This window comes from Cynara cardunculus (assembly GCF_001531365.2).
Source record: "Cynara cardunculus var. scolymus isolate 2C chromosome LG 1, CcrdV1, whole genome shotgun sequence".
NCBI classification, from domain to species: domain Eukaryota; kingdom Viridiplantae; phylum Streptophyta; class Magnoliopsida; order Asterales; family Asteraceae; genus Cynara; species Cynara cardunculus.
In genome coordinates this window covers 7,196,446-7,210,144 of record NC_037528.1, presented here as the reverse complement: position 1 = coordinate 7,210,144, position 13,699 = coordinate 7,196,446, and the positions used below count along the sequence as shown (strand labels likewise).

Below are 13,699 nucleotides of genomic sequence, written 5' to 3'. Positions count from 1 at the left end.
GTTGTCTCCCTTTTCTCTAGTTTTTGTTTGTAGATTGTCTCCCTTTTCTCTAGTTTTTGTTTGTAGATTGTTTTCATGTCCGTAGTCCAAAGCTTCCCCTTCTTTGGTTCTCGTTTGTAGTTTGACGTACATTTGTTTTTATGATTCGATTAAAATAAAAATTTGATTTCCATGTTTACATCTGATTAATTTGTTGTTGATGCTTTGATCAAACAAAGAATCTAAAGCTTCGCTTCTAAAGATGTTATATTTAACCATAAGGGTGGTGTCTGATTGATTTGAGTTTGACTCCAAATGTCAAAAGTGTTTAGAGGTCTCAGGTTTAAATTCAACGAGGAATATAGGTCCTAGGTTTAAATCCAATGAGAAATACAGGTTGGATATACATGTTAATGAGGTGATTCTGGGCTACCTGTAAAGTCGGTGGTCGTTCTGGGATTAATCAGCTCACATAGCAGGTTGGTTATACAGGTTAATCAGGAAAAAAAATGTTATTTTTTTACATTTGTTTTATTTGTTCTTGAGGAAGATGAACTACCATGATTACACTTGTGGTTAAAACATACAACTATTGATTTGATTTTATATTAGATTGAATTTGGGACTCCTCTGTTTTTAATTTTTTAAAAAGAACACTTAAATTGATTTTCTTTATCATTCATAATCAACATATTTATCGAACAATTTATACTATATTATAAAATATTTGACAAAAACTCTTAAAATCATTTTTTTATACATAAAATATTGTATATTGATGCATATTACTTAAATTTCAAGATTACAAGTAAATTATGCATAAGTACAACTTATTAAAGTTTCATGTTTGAATTCATGTCACTAACTGTAAATAAACATAATCAATTAAAGAATAAACATCTTATTTTAAAGTATAAAATATAATTAGGATAATTATCGAGTTCTAACAAAATAATTAATTATTATATTTATAAGAAAATTATATTATTAAATCAAATATAAATTATTTCGTTATTGAATCTAAATTATAATAAAAAAATTATATTAAAAAGTTACACAAAAAATAAGAATTTTAAATAGTTAATTTGATATTTTTGTCAAAATTTTATAATATCTTCAAATTAAATATTTTATTTAAAAATAAAAACATCATCGTTTTTTCAAAATTACATAAAAACATACTGTAACATCAACTAAAATTAAAAATAAAATAAAATATTAAAATCAAAATATATCTAACTGCATTGTATAAATATCTTCCGCTTATTATGAGAGTATGTGCATAGTTGTACTGTTGTCAATGATTTAAATGTAAATACCAATACTACTGGATGATACTCGATCTTTCCTTCCAGAAGGTGCTGAAGTGGTTAGTGGAAAGAATGAAAAAGAGCTTTCGAGAAAGTGACTGAACCGGGTACCGGACGAATGCTATCGATCTTTCCGGAACGTCCCTGAAATCTCCTCTATGAACACTATAAATATCAATGCTCCCACTCTTCCATCGCCAAGATAGAAGATTACATCGTTTATATTCATTTGCAGAGGAAAGATGTCGATCATCCCGAGCTTCTTTGGTGGCCGACGAAGCAGCATCTTCGACCCATTTGCCATGGATATCTGGGACCCTTTCAAGGACTTCCCCTTTCCAATTCCATCTGGATCTAATTTTTCGAGGGAAACCTCTGCTTTGGTGAACACCCGTGTGGATTGGAAGGAAACCCCTGAAGCGCACGTTTTCAAGGCTGATCTTCCTGGGATCAAGAAGGAAGAAGTGAAGGTGGAGGTTGAAGACGACAGGATCTTGCAGATCAGCGGTGAGAGGAATGTTGAGAAAGAAGATAAGAATGATACATGGCACAGAGTGGAACGCAGTAGTGGGAAGTTCACGAGGAGGTTCAGGTTGCCAGAGAATGCGAAATTGGAGCAGGTGAAGGCTTCAATGGAGAATGGAGTGCTTACGATTACTGTACCAAAAGAGGAAGTGAAGAAACCTGATGTGAAATCGGTTCAAATTTCTGGTTAGAATTTCTACTTCTTATGTGTGTCTTGTGTTTCGGACGTAATAAGCGTAATGTAGAGTCATGTTGGGTTTGTCTGCAAAGTGTTCGGCGTAACGCCTGGTGTCGTCTGTTAATATGTTGTTTGATAACATCCAATGCAATGATTTGGCGTGTGAGCTGTACCAAGGTTTGATCATATAAATTTAGCTTGCTTATGTAAACATGAATCTTCCATTTGTTGATTAGCTATTCTTTTCTACTCATTAGAAAGTTGATGCACTAAAGTGCATCTAGAAGTCCTTAATGCGAGTGGTGATCCTCGACGTGGAAATCTACGAGTGAACCCAATTGATTTTTGCAGAGTTTACTTCGATTATAAATTGAGATCGGGGTTTGGGTTTCTTTCGAGCACCACACCAGGGTGTTGGATCGTATCTTGATTTCTACTAGTTGTTGGGTGGCGTGTCATCGCAAGAAAAGAGAATGCCCTAAAAGGCCTTGGCAGGTCAATGAATCAATCGATCATCCAAAAACAATTGCGTTGGAATTTTCTTGGTTCAATCCTACCGTCTTCCCAATCCTCATCTTTATGAAGAAAAATAAAATACCAAGATGAACTAAGAACAGTTATGGACTGAGCACTTTTAGGATACCTACTCATATTTTAGTTGTAAACAGAAATTGGATGATAGTAAAAGGTTTAGGTGAAGTGATTATGAAATTTCTTAGAGTGTAAAATTACCAACTCCGAAGGCAAATCTCAAAATGCATGAGGAAACCAAAGAAATCATGAGAAATCTTCATCTCTTGATTTTGTTTTTGGTCTGATTCCCTTCATTAGACGAGAACAACAATGGGAATAGAGATCAGATTGGGATGGCTACTCTTAAGAAACTTTTGGGTTTTATGATCCGTTTAACCGGCGTTTGAATTCGTATGCTCAGACCATAAATCATTTCATTGCAACTTAGATTCCTCCGTTAAATATGCTCAGTTCTATTTCGATCACAAATCAATAAATAAATTAGGAAATTTATAATTTTTGTAATTGTAAGTTAAAATTTCGATGCAAAAATATTTTAGGTATTTTCTTTCCTCTTTTCTCTTTCCGTCCCCCCTTCCTTTGGCCACCGTCTTTCGGTGATACCATTGCGATGCTAAAAAATTGACTCTCTTAAACAAAAGGCAGTGTAATATCCAAGCACATATAAAATGCATTGTGATACCATTGTATTACATTTTCGATCGACCACACAAATGACTTCAATGTGATACCCAAGTACATATAAAATGCATTGTGATACCACTGTGGTATCACCGGAGGTTGGAGAACGGATGACAGAGGATGAGGGACGGGAGACGGAGCGAAAATACCTAAAATGTTTTTGCATTCAAATTTTAATTCAAAATTATAAATTTTCTAATTTATCTATTGATTTATAGTTGAGATTGTATCTTACGGTTACCACAAACTAATTAGTTCTCGTTTGATTAAACCATATATATATATATATATATATATATATAAACATATATACACACACACACTATCTTATAAACCAAATTTTATAAGTCTTAAAAACAATTTTATAAAGTATTGTTTATCAATGTATAGAGTTAAAATTCCTATAAACAACATTATAAGTTAAGCTTGATGTAAAACTAATCAATGTCTGGCCCTTTACTTATCTTTCCAAGAACTTCACGCCTTACCCTCTCAATTTCTACTGCTCCTCCCAATGTATGGAACTGTGGCGATTCATAGATCTTAAACCCTGGATCGTCTAATACCTCTCGGTGACCCTCAAAATTCAACATCCATTTCCAATTTCTCCGTCTTGAACACATTCAAGAAAGGTTTTAATTTGACTTCCAATTTAGGTTTTTGGTTTATTTGAATTTAGGTTTCTGGTTCGAATTTGGTTTTGGTTTGAATTCAGGTTGGCTTAATAATTTTCAATGCGAGTTCACAGTTCTCCTACACCGGTGTGTTTGTTTTTTTTCTTTGTTTGGTTTGAATTTAGGTTTCACAATTCGATTTGATTTTTTTGTTTTCCTTAAACTAAACTCGTTCTTTCTCCATGACAACATAGTTGTTCTTCAATTCTTCCTCCGAAACATTACAGGTGCTCTTCAGTTCAATTCTTCTACTCTACTCAATCTTCTCCTTATATGATTCTCCATCTTTGCTCTCATAAGGTTAGGGTTTTCTTCTCTTCCACTCTCACTCAATCTTCTCTTTTCGAGTTGCTGATGATTTCTGGGTGAGAGATTTCGAATTTTTTGTGAAGTTCTGGTTTTGATTTATTTTTTGATACTGGTGATGATAATCTTAAGGCTTGGGAACGCAGACATTCGAATGGTCGTCTAAGAGCTTTCGCCTTCAGGCTTGAGAGCTAAAATGTTGCTTTGCTCCTTCCTTGGATGTCTAAAGTTTATTTAGAAATTTGTTTTGATATTGGGTTCTCAGTGATGATTTCATAGACGATATATCCCTTATATTCATCTTGAAGACGAATCAAGGCATTCAGGCAACCCTTCATCTTTGTATGCTGACATTCAAGTAAGCTTCTATCTCCATTTTTATCTCTGTTGACGACATTCAGGTAAGCTTTCATCATTGGTCAAATTTCCCTATCCATCTTTCGGTTTTTGGTTTTATTTGAATTTAGGTTAGATTGAATTTGGTTTTGAACTAATTAGATGAAGTTTTGGATTTAATCATGGTAAGATTATATCTTCTATTTTGAATTTGAATTCAATATTTGGTTTGGTTTCATTTGATTTTTAACTATCTGTTTTTAAATGCCCACCATCTGTTTGATAAAAATCCACTCACTTTTATTTTTTTGTTCCAAAACTACAGATTGAGCAGTTTTCTCACTTCCATGGTCTAGACCATGTCATCACCTACCATACTGAGTAGGTTTTTCACTTCCATCATCTAAATAAAAATCCCACCAAATTGTTTTCTTTACATGCTTTTTAATGTAATTTAAGACTTTTCAGTTCACATAGTTATATGTTTAAGAAAACTTATTAGTTTATATAGTCAAGAAAAAACTGTTACATGTTTAATACTTGCCCCAATGTCACAATAAGCTCAAACTGAAGTACCTAAACAAACATTTATGCAATAAACTTGGGTAGTTCAACAATCAATCTGCCTTCTAAACACAAAGATATTCAAAGTGTGCTAGAATCATCTTTTTTAGATAAAAAAAAGGTGGTTGTTTATGATGTTATAAGACATCTGTTTTGGCCAACTGATAGGGTTTTTAGAACTCTTTTTCCGCCCATACAATAGCTTAAGGTTGTTGTTTATGATTGTAACACCCTCATTTTTTTTATTACGTAATCTGAAACAAATTCTTAAATAAATACTTCAAAAAACGGCTAAAATAAAACCGTTTGAACTGTTTACAGCGGAAGTCTTTGAATCAACCAAAAATTAACTTAAGTTCTAACTCACCTCATACCAGGTTAAGTTACAAAAGATCGACATAATGCTGCTAGACGAAAGACTAAAAATAAGATGATAATTAGCAACTCTCTAAGCGTGCCCTTTGCCCTTATCCAACCTCGAACTACCTGGCCCTGAGATGCATATTATAGTCAGCTTATAAAGCTCAGTGAGTTCATGGTTTGCGTGAATAAAATCATATCTTGACATATATTTATGGCATATATGCATGCTCTACAATAAAAGTTACAGTTTTAAATATATATATATATATATATATATATATATATATATTTAAAACACTGAAAATAAGAGATCTCATATAATGTTTAGTCGGGTATGGGTCATTTAGTCACAAACACTCCCTGGTTGATATGTCAATCGTATTTGATCACCCACTTATCTGGGTCGTGTTTTATACTGGTCATGACTTACTGGTCAAATGTCCACCATTAAATCATAAAACTTTAATATGGAATATCATACTGGAGTTATTCGAAAACTGATTAAACACATAGCATGTGACCATTCACAAAATAGCATACATGTAAAATATATCATAACATGTATGTAATTGAAATATCATGCATACGTACACATCATCAACAATTCCTATCATGCAAAAATAAATTTGTACTTAGGTATGCATCCCAGTGAAATCTAATGAAGACTCACCTGATAACGTAGATTGCTTAACTAATGTCGCTGCCTGGTAACCTACAATTTATAATAGCGAATAGCATATAAATGATTAATTTCTCCCAAAGGCTAACATAAAAGTCAACTTACGATCAACTACGTCGACTAGGGTCAACCTTGGTCAACTATGCTTAACCGTTCCTCACATCAATTAAAATTATAGGAACCGTGAGTTCCGACATAAGGTGTATCGTCTAGCTATATATMTTAAAACGAYATCAYAAACGTGATTATTAAGTTATCTATTATATGATAGACATGTTAATAATTACATATTTCGAGTTAAAAGCGTCCTAATAAATTTACAACTCGAGTAACACTTCGTATAGTCAATTATTTATTTTATAACTCCATAAAATCATCTTTTATAAAATAAATGTCTAGACGATAGATATATATATATATATATATATATAAAATATAAACTCAAGAGCTACGCTTTAATCTCATAAAAAAATCATCGAATTATTTAAATGATTCATTCTAATTATCCCCAAATAATTACATAGTTAAAGTAGTAAATTTCAACCTTGACGGTATTTTTATAAAACAAAATGGTCACGTATTTCTCAAAATACACATTCTTTAATTTTAGAGGCATTTTGGTATATTTATAAAAATAATAATATAATATAAAAAAATGAAGCTCATAGACCAATCCCCAAGATATATTGTTATTTCGGTAAATTTTGGAAGCAAATATGCAAAGTATTGCTAAAATACCGATTTTTCATTTATAGGGTCATTTTGGTAACTAAACAAGATAAATAATCGAAATGAGGTCAAAATTTGCATTTTACAAAATACAAACAAACTTAATGAAAGTCTCATAAAATTATTATGGAGAAAATTATTTCTAGAAATTGAAGAGACTAAATGCTAATTTCTGAAACTTAAGCATTTAGTGTATAATAACAATATCAGTGCATAATAAATAACAAAACGCATACCTAGCCTACTGGTTAACGCTCGACGCTTCTTGGCTGAGGTCACGGGTTTAAGCCTTGCCCTCAGCCCGTAGGCTAGGTATGCGCTATTTTTTCTTAAGGTAGGAGGACGCGGTTATTGGGTCTGGTCGACCCAGCCCGTCACCCAGGCCATGACAGCAGCCATGCTGCAAATTGAAACTTTTCAACCTCGAAAATAGCTCGTTTCTTGACGTTTTTTCCTCATTTTTTTTGCACCAAACTCTTGGTAATATTTTTACCAACACTTTGACATAAAGAACACGAATTTTCATTAAGAAATAGGTTCCATTTACTCATTTAAAGTTTTAGTTTTAAATTAAACCGAACTAAACTTTAAACTTCAAAATCAAACCATAAAACACCAAATCTGGAATGTGAGACTACTAGGGTTCTATAGAGGACTAAAAAAACGAAGCTAACCATATAAAGAACATGAATTTTAGTTGAGTATTTTACCACTAATCGACGAAAAACGAAGATTTCGGATGGGGACTTTCGAACTCCGATTTCTCTCTCGATTCTCAACGAAATTTCAAAAGATTTGAACGAAAACTGTAGAGGGAAACGTTGTCTATATATCCCTGATTTTTTTTGGCTTATTGGTTGACTGAACGAGTCAATAAGAAGCCTCAAAGTTGGCATCGTTCCATCCCTTTCAAAAATCAGAAAATGGCATATTTACATAACAAGTCCTTTTGGTTTGGACCTGTTAACACCTTACACACCCCTTTAACTATCACAAATTTACAATTTTCATCCATGTCTTGACTTTTTCTTTCATCTTTAGTCCAATTTTTAAACTTCTTTTAATTTCTATATTTATTTAACATATATGTATATATAAGTACGTGTGTGTGTTTTATAATAATAAAAAAAATGAAAATAATAATAATGAAGGTAAATTATTTATTACTTGAAATTTTTCCGCTTACACAATAGCTTGTTTTTATACTAAAAGTTTTCTTGAAAGATTCTAGGAAACAGTTGAAAAAGAAAATCCTTTTTGCTTCTCTTTTTTAGAGTATTTGTTTTTTAATTTATGACCTAAAGTGATAGTTGACCTTGCTTTAGAAGTGATTATCCTTTACTTCAGATGACGATTCTGATTATTTTTGGGTGCTGAAAATTGATGAAACAAAAGATTTGATTTGAAGCTAAAGGATGCTACACTTGTTTTGCATCAGGAACAATCGTTGCGGTTAGGTTAGATGTATAGCTTTCTTTTTGCTGGTGTAAACCCAATTTTTTTAGTGGTGTTGTTTTGGTCCTAATTTGATGGTAATGATGCAATGTTTTTTTGTACCACTACCAAGATACATATTTTAGCTATGATGAAAGCTTTGTTTGTAATGTTTCGAAGATGATGTTGGTAAAGATGTGAGAATGATGTTGTTATGGAACAGGGAAAGCACCAATTTACCTATTGGTTATTTGTTTGCTTTCACTTTTTCTTATATTCAGTGAAGCTGTTTCAAATGCTTCTAGAATTTAGAAAACAGAAAACATATCATATGGATCGATAATTAAGCAACTACAGTTGATTTCTGTTTGGTTGATTTGCAGCTTGATAGATAGAAGCTCCATCCTACCATGGATATACAAAATGAGAAAATTTTGATGTATTATATCTTTACCCCTCGTCCAATGGGGGAGGTGTGTGAGTGAGAAAAATGAGGCGGTATGTGACGAGAGGGTATTTGAATTGAACTTGCTATAGCTTTTTGTACTTGAAAAATATTTTTCCATCTCGCCGCATTGCACGAGTAGACAACTAGTTTTAATCCAATATAGATTGAAGAGTACGATAAGTATTTTGTCATTCAATTTTTTTGTTGAGCACAACAAGTCAACAACCGGGCATCAATTTATCAACTTAATCCATACAAGACTTAACGGAAAACAACCAAACGACGCCTAACTCAACACCAAGGCTTATTTAATTGTCGTCTTATCATAGCACCAGGTCCCAGCTCATCCATGTTCTCATCGAGATTTTAATTAACAAATCTTGAAAATTTTGATGATTTAACAAATCTGTATAGTTTGGATTGACTCTTGTGAATCACGAATGGGTGTCTGTTTAATACTTTAATCCTTAAAAGTATCGACAATTAAAATGGAGAAATTCCTCCAATAAAATGCCTCAGTTAGTCGTTATCAACAAAACTAGTTCAGAAAGTCAAACCGAAGTTGTCAAATTGATATTTATTATTATTTTTCTTTTCTTTTAAATTTATTTTTACTATACATCCTTATCCAACCTAGTGTATGTCTTTATTATTCTCATATTAATTATAAAAACATATGTATAAATGTATTAATTACTTTTTTTATATAATATTCAACTTAGGATTATTGGCAAAAAGAATTAATATTTCTTTTTTATTATATATTGGGATCAAGGTCATGAATTAGGGTTTTGTACCAATCTCCATTTATTATGATTTGGTTTGATTTAAGACATGAAAATCATAATTTAACAAATTGGTTTAAATTGCAATGAAATGAAACATGCTGCCTTAATCTATATTTCTATGTTATATCTAAATTTAACATACAAAGTGGCCAAACAATTGACTTTGATAATTAATATAGATTCTCACCTACAACTTGACAACCACATCAAAGGGATAGTTCATCATCACCACGTTTAAATATATTTCGGGCCGTTTACCAAACGCTTATCTAATTATCTTACCGGATGAATATAATAAGGATCAACAATCTTACCTAATAAGAGCGAGACAAGGACCAAGCGTCTTACCCGATAAGTGAGGACGACGACTCTTACCACGATAAGCGCTTACCAGGTAAATTGTTGCATACGATGTCGTTTTGGTTGATTAAAATATTACCCGGTAAGTAAATGATAGTGTTAAAATTTATCAATAAGGACTTACCGAATAAGTGTTTAGTAAACGGCTCATTACACAAAAACGGGTAACTAAATAAAAAATATAAAAATAGTTCAAATTATATGTGATTTTAATATAAACTTGTATATGATTCGAGAGTTTTCTTATTTAATATTTAGTTATTATTCTCATATGAACCTCTCTGGCTCTCTCTTTATATATATATATATATATATATATATCTGTGTGTGTGTGTGTGTAATTTAGAAGGTTGGGTTCCGATGAGCAGAAAAGTTAAACAAAAGGATCTCTACAATTGAATGCACATTAGAATGAGATTTACCGGATCAATTCTCGTATCAAGTGTGATTCATGAGTGAGTTTGAAATTAAAGGTAATCAAGAGTCCAAAACTCTTCTTATGCTTCTCACATTAATTCTCCTTCACACAGAATACTTCATCTAATTTTGGATGGGTTAAGTGTGTGTGTGTGTGTGTATATATATGTATTGTTAAATGCATTTTTACCTCTAAATTTTTTCCTCACACATATCAACATTAGCAAAACCTAATTCTTTTAATTCTCAATGTATGAATTAACTTGATTATCTATACTACATTAATAAACATTTAAACCAAAGTCTTAAATACAAGTTTTAATGCATTGAGCTTTTACAGCACAAAATAAAAAATCTCTTAACTACAAGATTGTATGCATGGTGTACAACTTATTAATACACTGATTTTTCAGCACAACCAAAAATGGAGTCCTATACTCCCTTTTCTTCTACAATAGTCTCAAAAGCTCCTATTTGGTATAAATTTTTCTTTTTTTTTCTTCAACATCCATTTTTACAAGCACAATATACAAGCATTGTATGCATGTTTTGAATTCTTCAAAAACTTTTGACCCTTTATGTCTTCATAAGAGACTAAAATTTATAACTCTATTGATGTTCTGCCCCCAATACCATTTACCTTCCTTTTTTACTTTTTGTTTGAATTGTAAAATTCAAATGAAAGAACTAGTTTATCATTATTTTATAATCTTCTGGTGATTCTTGTTCCATTTCAATTTTACTTACCTGATACATTATACGGATACATTGCTAGTAATATAAATATAAAAAGAACGCATGTAGCATTGTTGAACTTAGATTAGGGTCTTTTGCATCTAATTTCATATATAAAATAATATTGTAATAAATATAAAATATGCATACATATATTATACATTATCGTCGGCGACGTTGCTATTCGTCGATTTATAAACGGAAATTGTCAATTTCATTATTTATATATATTTTAAAAGAAAAGAAAATTCGAAATCGATGAAAGTTTAGCCATTTTTTATATTTTATTCTCTTTCAAGAAAATATATTATTTTTATAATCGATAAAAATAAATTACAAAGGCAATGAAAGCTTCGTTCAACTCCACTTTCTCGTGAGAGTTGAGAAGAGGGAACATGAACGCCACAGTGGACGCCGGAGAACCATCCTACAGTACCACCGGAACTAGCCGTGGCAGCATCGGCTACGATCTTGGATTCTCCTTCCTCGTCATCTTCTTCATATTCACCATCTGCTACACTTCTTACCTCTGCAAGCGTAGGATGAGCTCTCAATCGCCACCGCCGCCCACGGACTCCGACTCCGACGACAACCGCTGTATGAGAGCACTCCATCAAGGTTTCGACGATGATGTCCTCTCCACTTTCCCTACGTTTCTTTACTCTGAGGCCGTTAATTATGGCTCCGGCTGCTCTATTTGTTTGGCGGATTATAATCCGGCGAACGTCATCCGGTTAATGCCAAAATGCGGCCACTTGTTTCATGTGAAGTGTATAGATAAGTGGTTGAAGGTTCATCCTACCTGTCCGGTGTGTCGGAACTCGCCATTGCCGACACCACCGGAGTTGACTTGAACTCATTTTGTGATCATCAACAAATTCGATGCAAAACGTGTATGTGAAACTTCATATATACGTACACTTAGATTATACATATAAGTATGTATGCAGCTTATTTAATTCGGTATTTATATAATGAAAAAGCAAATTATTGTTATGGTTATTATGCACTTATTCTTCTCCTTCAAATTAATTCTTTTTAATTTTTTCCAAAATATAAAATTTTGTTTTTTTTTTTTTGTAGGGAGCAACCGTAAAAGAACGCTAAAACACTCTTTTACTATAATCAATTACGTGTATTTTATAGTCCATGTCCATCACCTATAAATGATCCACATGTGATACTAAATTAGAGCCACGGATGATCTCACCTGCACACCACTAGCCTCCTCATTATCTCATGTAATAAGGGTGTTCTCGTACTATAATCCATCATATGTGATACTAAGACGCAGACGATGCATCCTAGGCCACAAGTCAAGTCGTCCACACACCACCAGGTCCGCTCATATGTATTATCACATGTAATACGGGTATTTTCACGTTTTCATAAAATTACGGTGTTATCATTGAACCTCCATTTTATATAGTGATATAATATATATATATATATATGTGTATATATATATATATATATATATATGTGTGTGTGTGTGTGTATGTATGTGTGAAAAAGATTCCGACGTGTAGAACCAGTGGGCAACTTGTACGAAACGTAAGCATTTGTTTTTCAGAATTGTTTATGGGAAGAACATAGTTTTGATGATCAAATATACAATACTTAAGTTGGCTACTCCAGTTTATGTGATTTGTCTTTAACTGAAAGCTTAATATTTAATTAATAATCAAAATATCTATACTATATTATAAAGTATTTGACAATAATTCTTAAAAATCATTTTGTATGCGTAAAGTACTGTTTATTAATGCATATTACTTAAAACTCAAGATTACAAAAGTAAATTGTGCGTAAGTACAACGTATTAAAGCTCTATATCTGAATTCGTGTAACTAACTGCAGATAAGCACAATCAAATACAGGATAAACTTCTCATTTTAAATATAAAAGATCTAAAATATAATTAGGATAATCATTGAGCTCTAACAGAATACTTAATTATTATATTTGTAAAATGTTAGATTATTGAACCAAAAATAAATTATTTCATTATTAAACTTAAATTAAATTATGATAAAAAAATAAATTAAAGAAATTACATAAAACATGAAAACTTTTAAATAGTTGGTTTGATATTAACATTAATATATTTTTTTCAAATTTTTACGATATCTTTAAATTTATATTTTATTCAAAAATAAAATCATTATTATTTTCTTAAAAACACATAAAATCGTATTATAACATCGACAGAGACAAAGAATAAAATAGAACATTAAATTCGAGATATGTCTCGTTGTATTGTGCGAATACTTTTCTAATATTTTATAAATACATGTATTAAACATGTTTTCAGTCATACTAAAAAAAATATTTGGTAATTTTATACCATAATTTGTTTGTTATTCTTGGTAATTATTATTTTAGATTAATATTTTTTTCGTTTATTTATGTTCTTTAAGTTTTGAAAATATATATCTGATAATAATGAATATTGTTCTTAAATACATTATTTTATACTAGAAGCGTACTCGCGCAATGCAGCGAGATACATCGTGATTTTAATATTTCATTTTATTCTTTATCTCAGTCAATGTTATAATATGGTTTTATGTGATTTTGAGAAAACGATGATGTTTTTATTTTTGAATAAAATATATGTTTGAAGATATCATAAAAATTTGACAAAAATATATCGATA

At 31.5% G+C, this 13,699-nt stretch overlaps 2 protein-coding genes across 2 annotated transcripts; both read left to right on the top strand.

The window, feature by feature from the left end:
- Positions 1-1,463: 1,463 nt before the first annotated feature.
- LOC112514598 (17.3 kDa class I heat shock protein) lies at positions 1,464-2,224 on the top strand. Its single transcript, XM_025121167.1, has one exon. It carries the CDS (start codon positions 1,532-1,534, stop codon positions 2,003-2,005), a length of 474 nt encoding a protein of 157 aa, XP_024976935.1. The 5' UTR covers positions 1,464-1,531; the 3' UTR covers positions 2,006-2,224.
- Positions 2,225-11,419: 9,195 nt separating this feature from the next.
- On the top strand, positions 11,420-12,039 carry LOC112529046 (RING-H2 finger protein ATL70-like). The gene has a single exon (XM_025140127.1). It carries the CDS (start codon positions 11,436-11,438, stop codon positions 11,892-11,894), a length of 459 nt encoding a protein of 152 aa, XP_024995895.1. The 5' UTR covers positions 11,420-11,435; the 3' UTR covers positions 11,895-12,039.
- The last annotated feature ends 1,660 nt before the right edge of the window (positions 12,040-13,699 follow it).